A 13,843-nucleotide genomic window follows, 5' to 3' on the forward strand; every position below is an offset into this window, starting at 1 on the left:
AGATAGTCATCCCCGATCTTGTGAGACTACGGTACATGAATATTCAAAGGCTGTTGAAGTAGCAGGTGCCGGTGAGGAAGATAGGGTGCCTTTGTCTTCATCCTTGACTTTACTAGCCTGGTGACTGATAATTTTTTAGTTTTAGGAGATTGTTTGAGGGATCTCAAAGTCATTTCCAATTCCTGCTAAGTTAAAGTGGTTTCCTGGGCATTTAGCATTGATGAGCTATGCTCAGGATAGGTTCTCAATAACTTATCAGTGGGGTCTGCCACTCATAATTCGTGCTGCTCAGCTGATCCTCCAGGATATCTGCATTGTGGTTTGAATGAGAAGTGTAATAGGTTTTGAAATCAATGGGAGTACTAGTGCTGCCTTCTATTATACATCCAGTTCCGACAGCAATGATTGCAATAGGAGCAGGACTCTTTCAAACAAAGCAAGTTGCTAAGATATTGTTCTTCATTTAAAGGGGTTTTCAAGGGAGAAAAAAAAAGGATTCAGATCACTGCTGCAATAAAAACTGAGCCTTTCAATGATATAAAAGCGTTTTAAAAAAAACATGTCAAGTATATCCATCAGGTTCAGCCGATTCTCCCGCAATGTTGATCCAGAGGAAGGCAAAGAATCCCATGAGGTAAATGCAAGTTTTTGACATTCAAGCAAAAATAAATAATTCCTTCCCGACCCAAAATCTTGCACTTGGAGTAACTCCCTGGATCACCAACCCTTCTGAAGTAATCTAGTGACTATAAGATTTAAAAGGAGTTGTGTGTTTCTATAAAAAAAAAAAAAAAAGTTAAAAAAGTTAGGGGCTGGGCAGGTGATAAAATAAAAATACAGCACACTCACCTGTCTTCTGCACCCCCAGGACCCAGCTGAGCGCTTTCCGCCGATCTCCAGTCACAGATGGTTGCTGGAAGTCAGGTTTTCTCTGCTGCCAATCAGAGTCCAACAGCATCACAGTCTCAACTCCTGTAATCAGCGCTCACATGCTGAGTGTCATAATACCAGGAGTTCGTGACAGTGATGCTGCGATCTTTGGTTGGCAGCAACAGTCACCTGAAGTTATCCTGGGGCAACCTTTCTTTCAATGTAGGGTGACAGAGATGAGGCAGCGGGAGCAGCTCAGCTGCATCCCTGTGGGGCCAAAGCCAGGAGAGCATGCTGTACCGGTATGTCATGGAGCGGCGGGGTATGTATGAAGACAGGTTGTGTGGCAACCTCTCTTCATACAGTGTGGGCGTCAGCTGTTTATAACAGCTGACACCCGCGGGCAATGGCCGTTCGGCTCATCACGGCTATTAACCATTTAAATGTCGCTGTCAATTCTGGGGGGGGGGAGGGAGAGCAGGGGGTGGAAAGGGAGAGCAGGGGGTGGAAAGGGAGAGCAGGGGGTGGAAAGGGAGAGCAGGGGGGGGGGGAGGGAGAGCAGGGGGTGGGAAGGAGAGCAGGGGGTGGGAAGGAGAGCAGGGGGTGGGAAGGAGAGCAGGGGGTGGGAAGGAGAGCAGGGGGTGGGAAGGAGAGCAGGGGGTGGGAAGGAGAGCAGGGGGTGGGAAGGAGAGCAGGGGGTGGGAAGGAGAGCAGGGGGTGGGAAGGAGAGCAGGGGGTGGGAAGGAGAGCAGGGGGTGGGAAGGAGAGCAGGGGGTGGGAAGGAGAGCAGGGGGTGGGAAGGAGAGCAGGGGGTGGGAAGGAGAGCAGGGGGTGGGAAGGAGAGCAGGGGGTGGGAAGGAGAGCAGGGGGTGGGAAGGAGAGCAGGGGGTGGGAAGGAGAGCAGGGGGTGGGAAGGAGAGCAGGGGGTGGGAAGGAGAGCAGGGGGTGGGAAGGAGAGCAGGGGGTGGGAAGGAGAGCAGGGGGTGGGAAGGAGAGCAGGGGGTGGGAAGGAGAGCAGGGGGTGGGAAGGAGAGCAGGGGGTGGGAAAGGATGATACTCGCCTCTGAATACTCACCCGTCCCTGCAGATGCTGTTCACAGATCCATCCTTGGCCATGTCCCACTTTCTGCACGGCCTGCCGTCTACAGTAGTGTTCTCCGCTACACTTGCTGTCACAGACGATGGGAGTAGCTCAAGAGCGGGGAACACTTTAAGCTGGCGGGCCACAATCGATTGTGCCAAGACATTATTATGCCACCTTTACTTCTTTGGGTCGGTCGAAACAGCATGGCAGAGTAACTGTACTGTTGGCCCTGCCCATGGGAGGACAGTGAGAGACCTTCCTCCCCGTATTCCAGCAACTCGTTCCGTTCTTTGAAGGACCTAAACTAAACAGGTCTGCCTCCTGCAGACACTAGGCTAAAACTGCTTGGTGCCTGCAGGAGGCGTTAACACTTTTTGCTTAGTGTTGCCTCCAAGTAGCAGTAGCTATACCCAAGATCTTTGCTGTGTCCCCCAATGATCCTGAAGAGAAATAGTGCTACAAGCATGAGGCCTACATTTTAATTTCTTACGAATCTCCTCTATAGAGCTTCTTCAGACAAGGAAATGTTTACCTTCCCTATCACAGTAGAAGGTTGGTCCGTCAGGATTTCCCGAACCAGCTAATAGTACTGTGTACAGCACCAAACAGCACCATTGAACAGAGCACATAAAATAGTGGAAACTGCGTCATTAACCCATTAATTTATGTGAGGCGGGTGGGAAGTGGCTAAAAGCTAGATATCACTCAAAAGTAAGTGTATGCTGTGTAAAAGCTTCTCTCCTCCTCCCAGTCTCCTTAAAGATACAAGGGGAGAAAAACTAGATTATACCTACCCGATAATCGGGTTTCCAGTAGTCTCCACGACAGCACCAATTGAGATTGCCTCCTCCTGATAGGACAGGAACATACTGAGAGGTTAAAAGCTCCCCCCCTTCCCCACTTTCCTCAGTGGATTCTAACGAATTGCCGGGGTAGGAGCTTAAATTAAAAAAAATTTTTTTTTTGGAAAATTATATTCTATCATTTATTTTCTATCAATTTAGGGGGGGAAGGTACGGGTGCTGTCGTGGAGACTACTGGAAACCCGATTATCGGGTAGGTATAATCTATTTTTTCCCCAGTCGTCTCCACGACAGCACCAATTGAGACGTACCAACTAAAGTCTTTTTCTAGTGTGGGATTGCTGCCGAGAGGACTTTGCGGCCGAAGGCCCTGTCCTCGTCCTGCTGCACTTTTACCCTATAATGTTTACTGAACGTGTGGGGCTTCTTCCAGACTGCGGCTTTGCATATCTGCTCGACCGAGGCTGAGCTATGTTCGGCCCATGAGGATGCTACTGCCCTTGTAGAATGGGCTTTAAGAGCTAAGGGGATTTCCTTCCCGAGGGTCTTATAGGACTCTATGATGGCCAGGCGGATCCACCTGGCTATGGAGCTTTTTGGTGCTTTGCTCCCTTTGTTTGGGCTACTGAACTGGACGAACTTGCGCAAACTTCCTCCTCGAATGGGTACCTTCTTTTTACCCTTCTATCGGAGAAGGAACCTGCGTCGGGTTTCTTCCACTCTTTTTGAATAATTCTAGTGATGTTTTTGTGGACAGGGAAGGTATGCTTACGCCTCTCCCCTAGTCCCCCGAATATCTCATCCTGCAGGGTGCGTGGTTCCCTGGGCTCTTCCATTTTTAGGGTAGCCCTGACCGACTTAATCAGTTCCATTAAGTCGTCCTGATGAAATAGGTACTTTTTGTAGTCCTCCTCATCTGAGCACTCCTCGGCCACCGGTTCCCTCTTGCTCCGACCCGATTGAACTCTCGGAGTCGGAAGGCTCCTCGGGAACGTATGCCTTTTTCTGGCGCTTAGCTGGTGGCGCTATCTGTGACGTTAGGGCTGATCGAACGACATCTTTTTTATCCCCCTGACAAAAGAGCATTTTTGCGGTTAAATATGCAATTTTCCATACACAATACACTGGATTTTGCATTTGTGTTTTTGCCGCACTGGCTACTTACGGCCGCTGTGGCTGAGGTTTCAGCTGTCTCTGGGGCTGGAGCACTCATTACTATACCGGTGCTGCAGACACCCTGCGACCTGTAGTGCTGGCCCACCTTCTGGCTTCTCTCAGGTTCTTTTTTTTAAAAAAATTTTTGCGCTCCTGCGCTAAGCCCCACCCCCTCCGTGCGTCTCCTGATGCGAGCGTGATGACGTCACCACGCTGGACACGTGACGCGACGCCCCCCGCCGTCAAAGGGCTTCCTGGAGCGTCGCGCTGTGACTATACGAGAAGGGGGAGGGGGACTGAGGCTCCCGCTTTGTACCCCCCATGGGCCGCCGCAAGAGGAACCTGGCCCGGGGGCTACCACCCCATGTGGCGTCCCGGGAGTCGTCTGGCTGGGAAGGGAGGACAGGCTGACCCACTGCCCTCCGATCCGCCCGTGAGTATGCTTTGGCTGGCTTCTCCACCAGCCCCTCTCAGAGATCCTGCTTCCTGGCAGGACAGGAAGACACTGAGGAAAGTGGGGAAGGGGGGGAGCTTTTAACCTCTCAGTATGTTCCTGTCCTATCAGGAGGAGGCAATCTCAATTGGTGCTGTCGTGGAGACGACTGGGGAAAATGGATTTTTTTTACAGCACAGTACTCATAGGAAAAATGTGTTGTAACACCTTTCACTATGTTCAAGATTAGCTGCCATGGGTATCACAGGATTAGGGCCCAAATCAATGGTGGCAACAGGACCAGAGGTTGTTGGTAAGATTGTGATCTGGTTTGTTGGTATTGCTGTGAGGGACTACTAAATGGCACACAAATCTGAAGGTATTTACAGAGTGTGGCCAAGAAGTGAGTAATAAAAACGGGAAAAAAACAAGTCCAAAGACGGGCTAGCAAAATGCCAAAACGTCTTAAGGACAAAAAATAAATAAATCTTCAGGGAAATCATAAAGAAGAATCTGTATAGCCCAGAGGAAAGAAGAAAAGGATAGGGGAATACATGACTGAAACCTAAGAGATAAATAAAAAGGGAAGCTTCCATAAAGGGCAGACTGGATGGATGATGTGGTCTTTTTCTGCCGTCAATTTTGTGTTTCTATGCTTACCCATATGGCATCAGAAATGTCTCCTTTCAGCACACGGTTCATGTCCCAACTTAGAACATGGTACTCAGAATTATCATCCAAATCCCATTTATTTATGTTGTTGTTGGTAAGAGTGTAAAAGCAATCTGCTTTGTCCCAAAGCACACTGAGGAGCTGCAAAGAAGAAAGAGAGAAGTTAATGGGGTTGTCTCACCGCCCAAAGTGAATTATTTTTTCCCATTAATGCCCTGTACAGTAAAAGCATTATACAATACGGCATTACACATAAAAAAAAAAAAAAAAAAAAAAAAAAAAATCAATATTATCCTAACCTTTTTATTCCTTATCTTCCCCCTATAAGGCTGACCTGAAGAATTTTTCAAAGATGGCGCCGCCTGGGTAGTTCCCATTATGCTGTGAAGGGGAGAGCGATATCGGGCTGTGAGAAACAGCCCAATATAGCTCTCTCCCTCCATGCAAGTCCCCTGACCTCACTGCTTTCAATGGAGCCGGGCAGCCGCCCGGCCCCGTTCAAAGCAATAGGAGAGCAGTGCGATGTCCTGCTACTGTTGTGACAGTTGTAGCAGGAGATTCCTTCATATTCCCAGCATGTCCCCTCATCACAGCTCACCTCCTCCCCTCCCTGGACAGGCAGGATTACACCGTGTGAGACAAATTGCTGTGACCGTGACAAATTACTGTGACAGCCCCTCGCCCACCCCCTAGCCCGACAAATTACTGTCACAGACCCCCTCCCACACCACGTGACAAATTACTTTAACACCGCCCCCCCTTCCCCCAGCGACAAGTCTATGTGGCAGCATCCTCAGCCCCAGAGACAAGTCTATGGGACAGCACCCAACAGCGACAAGTCTATGGGACAGCACCCAACAGCGACAAGTCTATGGGACAGCACCCAACAGCGACAAGTCTATGGGACAGCACCCAACAGCGACAAGTCTATGGGACAGCACCCAACAGCGACAAGTCTATGGGACAGCACCCCACAGCGACAAGTCTATGGGACAGCACCCCACAGCGACAAGTCTATGGGACAGCACCCCACAGCGACAAGTCTATGGGACAGCACCCCACAGCGACAAGTCTATGGGACAGCACCCCACAGCGACAAGTCTATGGGACAGCACCCCACAGCGACAAGTCTATGGGACAGCACCCCACAGCGACAAGTCTATGGGACAGCACCCCACAGCGACAAGTCTATGGGACAGCACCCCACAGCGACAAGTCTATGGGACAGCACCCCACAGTGACAGCACGCACACCCCCCGTCGCCGGCGACAAGTCCAGTAACAGCACCCCAGGGCAACAAGTCCATGTGACAGCACCCCAGAGAGACAAGTCCATGTGACACCACTCCCACCCCCGGCAACAAGTCCATGTGACAGCACCCCCACCCCCAGCGACAAGTCTATGTGACAGCTCCCCCACCCCCAGCGACAAGTCTATGTGACAGCTCCCCCACCCCCAGCGACAAGCACACCCCTCCCCCATGTGACAGCACACAAACACCACGGCGACAAGTCTATGTGACAGCACCCCCACCCACGGTGACAAGTCTATGTGACAGCACCTATCCCCAACCCCTGCAACAAGTCTATGTGACAGCACCTCTGACACCGCCCCCTCCGGCGACAAGTCTGTGAAAGCACCTACCCCCACCCCCCGGCGACAAGTTTGTGTGACAGCACCCCCATCCTCGTCAACAAGGTTATGTGACAGCACCCCCCTTCCCCCCCGGCGACAAGTCCAGTGACAGCCCCCCCCCCCCGGCAACAAGTCCATGTGACAGCACCCCCATCCTCGGCAACAAGGTTATGTGACAGCACCCCCACCCCCGGCGACATGTCTATGGGATAGCACCCAACAGCAAGTCCAGTGACAGCACCCCCCTTCCCCCCCCCAGAGCGACAAGTCCACGTGAAAGCACCCCCAGAGCAACAAGTCCACGTGACAGCACCCCCAGAGCGACAAGTCCACGTGACAGCACCCCCAGAGCGACAAGTCCACGTGACAGCACCCCCAGAGCGACAAGTCCACGTGACAGCACCCCCAGAGCGACAAGTCCACGTGACAGCACCCCCAGAGCGACAAGTCCACGTGACAGCACCCCCAGAGCGACAAGTCCACGTGACAGCACCCCCAGAGCGACAAGTCCACGTGACAGCACCCCCCTTCCCCCAGCGACAAGCCCACGTGACAGCACCCCCAGAGCGACAAGTCCACGTGACAGCACCCCCTTCCCCCAGCGACAAGTCCACGTGACAGCACCCCCAGAGCGACAAGTCCACGTGACAGCACCCCCAGAGCCACAAGTCCACGTGACAGCACCCCCTTCCCCCAGCGACAAGTCCACGTGACAGCACCCCCAGAGCGACAAGTCCACGTGACAGCACCCCCTTCCCCAGCGACAAGTCCACGTGACAGCACCCCCAGAGCCACAAGTCCACGTGACAGCACCCCCTTCCCCCAGCGACAAGTCCACGTGACAGCACCCCCAGAGCGGCAAGTCCACGTGACAGCACCCCCAGAGCGACAAGTCCACGTGACAGCACCCCCAGAGCGACAAGTCCACGTGACAGCACCCCCAGAGCGACAAGTCCACGTGACAGCACCCCCTTCCCCCAGCGACAAGCCCACGTGACAGCACCCCCAGAGCGACAAGTCCACGTGACAGCACCCCCTTCCCCCAGCGACAAGTCCACGTGACAGCACCCCCAGAGCGACAAGTCCACGTGACAGCACCCCCAGAGCCACAAGTCCACGTGACAGCACCCCCTTCCCCCAGCGACAAGTCCACGTGACAGCACCCCCAGAGCGGCAAGTCCACGTGACAGCACCCCCAGAGCCACAAGTCCACGTGACAGCACCCCCAGAGCCACAAGTCCACGTGACAGCACCCCCAGAGCCACAAGTCCACGTGACAGCACCCCCAGAGCCACAAGTCCATGTGACAGCACCCCCACCCCCAGCAACAAGTCTATGTGACAGCTCCCCCACCCCCGGCAACAAGTCTATGTGACAGCACCCCACAGCGACAAGCCCCCCCCTCCCCCATGTGACACAAACACCCCGGTGACAGGTCTGACAGCACCTCCACCACCCAACAGCGACAAGTCTACGTGACAGCACCCCCTTCCCCTAGCAACAAGTCCACGTGACAGCACCCCCAGAGCGACAAGTCCACGTGACAGCACCCCCACCCCCGGCGACAAGTCCACGTGACAGCACCCCCACCCCCGGCGACAAGTCCACGTGACAGCACCCCCACCTCCAAGTCTATGTGATAGCACCCCACAGTGACAAGCCCCCCCTCCCCCATGTGACAGCACACAAACACCACGGCGACAAGTCTGTAACAGCACCTACAGCCCCCCACCCTAACCCTGGCGACACATCTACGTGACAGCGCCCCCACCACCCCACGGCGACACGTCTACGGGACAGCGCCCCCCACCACCCCACGTCTACGGGACAGCGCCCCCACCACCCCACGTCTACGGGACAGCGCCCCCACCACCCCACGTCTACGGGACAGCGCCCCCAGCCCCCCACGGCGACACGTCCACGGGACAGCGCCCCCAGCCCCCCACGGCGACACGTCCACGGGACAGCGCCCCCAGCCCCCCACGGCGACACGTCCACGGGACAGCGCCCCCAGCCCCCCACGGCGACACGTCCACGGGACAGCGCCCCCAGCCCCCCACGGCGACACGTCCACGGGACAGCGCCCCCAGCCCCGGCGACACGTCCACGGGACAGCGCCCCCAGCCCCGGCGACACGTCCACGGGACAGCGCCCCCAGCCCCGGCGACACGTCCACGGGACAGCGCCCCCAGCCCCGGCGACACGTCCACGGGACAGCGCCCCCAGCCCCGGCGACACGTCCACGGGACAGCGCCCCCAGCCCCGGCGACACGTCCACGGGACAGCGCCCCCAGCCCCGGCGACACGTCCACGGGACAGCGCCCCCAGCCCCGGCGACACGTCCACGGGACAGCGCCCCCAGCCCCGGCGACACGTCCACGGGACAGCGCCCCCAGCCCCGGCGACACGTCCACGGGACAGCGCCCCCAGCCCCGGCGACACGTCCACGGGACAGCGCCCCCAGCCCCGGCGACACGTCCCCCTTGGGATCAGTGACTGCCCGACCCCTCCCCCCCTTGGGATCAGTGACTGCCCTCCCCCTCCCCCCCCTTGGGATCAGTGACTGCCCTCCCCCTCCCCCCCCTTGGGATCAGTGACTGCCCTCCCCCTCCCCCCCCTTGGGATCAGTGACTGCCCTCCCCCTCCCCCCCCTTGGGATCAGTGACTGCCCTCCCCCTCCCCCCCCTTGGGATCAGTGACTGCCCTCCCCCTCCCCCCCTTGGGATCAGTGACTGCCCTCCCCCTCCCCCCCTTGGGATCAGTGACTGCCCGACCCCTCCCCCCCTTGGGATCAGTGACTGCCCGACCCCTCCCCCCCTTGGGATCAGTGACTGCCCGACCCCTCCCCCCCTTGGGATCAGTGACTGCCCGACCCCTCCCCCCCTTGGGATCAGTGACTGCCCGACCCCTCCCCCCCTTGGGATCAGTGACTGCCCGACCCCTCCCCCCCTTGGGATCAGTGACTGCCCGACCCCTCCCCCCCTTGGGATCAGTGACTGCCCGACCCCTCCCCCCCTTGGGATCAGTAACTCCCCGACCCCTCCCCCCCTTGGGATCAGTAACTGCCCGACCCCTCCCCCCTTAGGATCAGTAACTGCCCGACCCCTCCCCCCTTAGGATCAGTAACTGCCCGACCCCTCCCCCCTTAGGATCAGTGACTGCCCGACCCCTCCCCCCTTAGGATCAGTGACTGCCCGACCCCTCCCCCCTTAGGATCAGTGACTGCCCGACCCCTCCCCCCTTAGGATCAGTGACTGCCCGACTCCTCAGTACCCCCCTACCACAGGATCAGTAATGGCCCAACACCCCCCCCCCCCTCCTGTGGGAGCAGTGACGGCCCGACACCCCCCCTGCAAGACCAGTGACTGCCCCACTCCCCTGCATGACCGGTGATGGCCCGACATTTCCCCCCCGAAAGGACCGATGTAAGCCCGGCACCCCTTTACCCCCGCAGGACCAGTGACCAAATCTACGCGGACGGCCTCCATTGAAGTCAATAGAGCCCATCTGACCCGCAGCCCACACGCAATTAACACTGTGTATGGGCCGCGGGTGCCCGCGTCATTGCTAAGGGACAACACAGGAAACACAAACAATAAAATAAAGACTTTACTTGACATGACTAACGACGAGCCGCCGTGGTCATCCACGATGCAACAAAAAATTAAAAAGGTACACAGGGTAGCAGGCCAGGCTCACAGCCGGAATCCACTCCCGGCCTCCAACATACGTAAACTAGTCCACCTGTGTGAACCCGGCCTAAGTCACAGCACAAGATAGCAAACAGTATTGCGAAATAATAATTACCCTCCCTACTGCTTCTTACCCAATCAAACAGTATTAATTCAGTTACATATACAAAAGCTGGGGGGGGGGGATGAATTACAAGTAAGGGAGTGGAAGAGAAAGTTTTGAAACCAGCAAGAAATTGTGCAGCTTGTAACTGTAATAATCTATAGCAAAATGCTCAATGTAATCCATTAAATGAGCAATGAACAATACTCCCGCCCCCCCCCCCCCCCCCCCCGAGGAAAGGTTATAAATATAGTCATAAAAAGGATATAAATATAGGTCATAAAAATAAATAACCCCTCTGCACGGAAATTATGCATGCATTTTTAAAACAGAGACTTAGCAGCAAAGTATATGAGATTAGCAGAAATCTCGGTCACACGCTGACGACAGTCCACTGCAGGCAAGTTGCGCAGAATACAAACCCATGGGCATGTCAATCTTGGTGCCGTTCCCACTACAGACTCTCTTCTCTCTATGGGGAGAGATTTCTGCAACAGAATACAGGCTGAAAAGCCAAAAGGCACGGGTTTTGTAGCAGTCTTTCTGCTGTGGAGATCTCACAGAATTTAAATTTCAGTCTTGTGTAAACCCAGCCTTACAATCAAGACTAGAGACATCTCCCTTGGGAAGTTCAGCAAAGTGTCTGCAAAGACCTGAGGGGCTTTTGGCATTGTTCACATCATCAGCCCAATGACTGTTTATCCACACCTTCAGCGTACAGGAAGACTATTCAGCTATGTTTGCTAGCAGTGACTCTCTGCCTCCTGCACTCGTGGGGGAAGGCTGGGAGTTGCCCATCTGTACTCCCGGTTTCTGCTTTCCAGGATTGGTACATTTTGGTAAGATATTAGAATATGAATGATTTAATAATGGATTTATCTCAATTGTATTGTGCGTCTACGAATGGTAAACAACGGTGAAAAAACAAACACTAAAAAACAAAATGTTTTATGAAAACTCTTCAAACTCAAGCACCGATCCTCTTAAGACACAGGTGTCAAACACAAGGCCCACGGCCCAAATCGTCCTCTGCCTCGTTTTCTATGGCCTGCCGGCTGCGCAGCAAGTTCCCTCACCCTTAATGCTGTTGTCAGTGGGCGATCTTCTCATAGGCTTGTTCTGTCTGGGGGTAGACTGCAGAGAACATGATCTCTAGTGCGAGGAGAGCGGCGCTGAGGAGGAGCAGCTGCAGGGTGAGAGCCTGTTCTCCAGGAATTTTTAAAGATTATGGCAAGTGATTCAGCAATTACCTCCACTGCTTCCTTTAGTATCCTGGGATGTAATTCATCTGGTCCCTGAGACTTGAATTCATTTAAGTTAGCTAAGCGTTCCCTCACCATCTCTCTGCTTACAGATAGCCTGTATTTTTTTATTCCCCCTATAGCACAGGGAAGATCAGTTGATGTTCCATCTACTTGCTGAGAGAAAACAGATACAAAATAGAAATTTAAAAGTTCGGCCTTCTCAACATCATTCTTAACCAATTCACCATTTTCATCTTGTAAGCATCCAATAGCATCTTTGACTTTTCTTTTGCTTTTTACATACCCCCAAAATCCTCTCTTATTGCTTGTGGCCTCTGATGCAAGTCTCAATTCATTATTAGCTTTTCTGACACTTGCCTTACAATTTCTGCAGACAGTATTATATTCTTCTTTAGATATTTCCCCCTCTTCCCATTTGATAAACATTTTTCTTTGTTTTTAACGTGTGTAAGTTCTGCGTTGATCCATCCTGGTTTCTTTAAATGCTTCCCATTCTTCCTTGGGGATTGTTAACGATTGTGCTTTGAGAATCTCATTTTGCAATATTTCCCATCCTTAAGAACATCTAGCTATTGGATTCTTCCTACCCTCTTTGAGTTCGTTGAAATCTGCCTTTCTGAAATCCAACCTTGAGGTCTGAGTTTTCCTAGGTCTTCCTCCTTTTATCCAAAATTCAAGGATAGCAAGATCACTGCCTCCTAAGGACCCAGCCACCCTTACTTCCCCTCAACCATTTCCTCCCTGTTTGTAAGAATTAGGGCGCCCACCCACTGGCGTTTTTTTTCCCTGCGAAATTCGCATTTTTTTCTCTGCAGGGGTCTATGGGACTTGTAATGTTAAAATCGCGATCGCGCAAAATCACGATTTTGCGGTAAATTGCGATTTTGCGCGATCGCGATTTTAACATTACAAGTCCCATAGACCCCTGCAGAGAAAAAAATGCTGCGAATTTCGCAGGGAAAAAAAACGCCAGTGGGTGGGCGCCCTTAGGTCGAAGATAGCAGATTCCCTTGTTTTCTCTTCGACCTTTTGGATGATAAAGTTGTCAGCAAGAGCGGATAAGAATTTGTTGGATCCATTACTTTTACCTGAGAGAGATTCCCAACAAATGTCTGGATAGTTAAAATCTCCCAAAATGACTATGTCATGCTTTTTAGAGAGCTTGGCCATCTGATGTAGAAACAGTTCATCAATTTCTTCTGCTTGTCCATGTGGCCTATAGTAAATGCCTACAATGGTGTCCTTTCTGTTCTCTCCTTGTATTCTTACCCAAACAATTTCTACAGAACTACCATGCTCTGAAGCTTGAATCTCTGTGGAGATAAATGTTTTCCTAACACAACGTAATACTTCCACACCATTTTTTGGTCTGTTTCTTATAAATAAGTTGTATTCTTCAAGCCTTGTGTTCCAATCGTGTATCATTCCACCAAGTTTCCGTGAAGCCTATGACATCATATTTCTCTTCCTGTGTTAGGAGCTCCAATTCTCCTAGTTTGTTTCCCATGCTCTGTGCATTTGTATAAAAACATTTTAGTTTGTGATCGGTGTCTCTTGCTCCTCAACTTGCCTTTTGAATTTTTTGTCTTTGTTCTTTCTTTCTACTTCTAATAGCTAGGGTCTCAAATGCGTTAATTAGCTGTATATTTTTACCTAGCTTTTTACTTCCCTTCCCATATTGTTCTAGTTTAAAGCTCTCCTAATGAGTGAAGCAAGGCGCCCACCAAAAACGTGCTTACCTGTTTTTGTAAGGTGCAACCCGTCTCTAGCAAGCAATCCATCATATAGGTAATTAACTCCATGGACTAGGAATTCAAATCTTTGCTGAGGGCACCATCGATGTAGCCAGTTGTTCACCTGTAGAATCCTGTTCCATCTTCTTATTCCATGGCCATCCACTGGGAGGATGGATGAGAAGACCACCTATGCTCCTAGTTCCTTCCCCTTCTTTCTGAGGTCTTCAAAGTCTCTGCAGATAGTTGCAAGGTCCTTTTTTGTAGTGTCATTTGTCCCTACATGTATTAGTAGGAATGGGTGGTGTTCTGTAGGACTGAAAAGTCTTGACAGCCTATCAGACACCTCTGATTTGTGTACCTGGAAGACAGCACACCTCTCATGAGGTTATGTCAGG

The 13,843-nt window shown here is 52.8% G+C and overlaps 1 protein-coding gene across 1 annotated transcript in view; it reads right to left on the reverse strand.

The window, feature by feature from the left end:
* Positions 1 to 4,893: 4,893 nt before the first annotated feature.
* LOC136620934 (nuclear pore complex protein Nup133-like) overlaps positions 4,894 to 13,843 on the reverse strand; it is a 103,970-nt gene continuing 95,020 nt past the window's right edge. Inside the window, exon 7 of the mRNA XM_066596028.1 lies at positions 4,894 to 5,158. Coding sequence (XP_066452125.1) covers positions 4,982 to 5,158 — 177 coding nt within the window. The 3' untranslated portion in view covers positions 4,894 to 4,981. The remainder of the gene's footprint in view (positions 5,159 to 13,843) is intronic.

The sequence above is a fragment of the Eleutherodactylus coqui genome, chromosome 3 (genome assembly GCF_035609145.1).
Source record: "Eleutherodactylus coqui strain aEleCoq1 chromosome 3, aEleCoq1.hap1, whole genome shotgun sequence".
Lineage (NCBI taxonomy): Eukaryota > Metazoa > Chordata > Amphibia > Anura > Eleutherodactylidae > Eleutherodactylus > Eleutherodactylus coqui.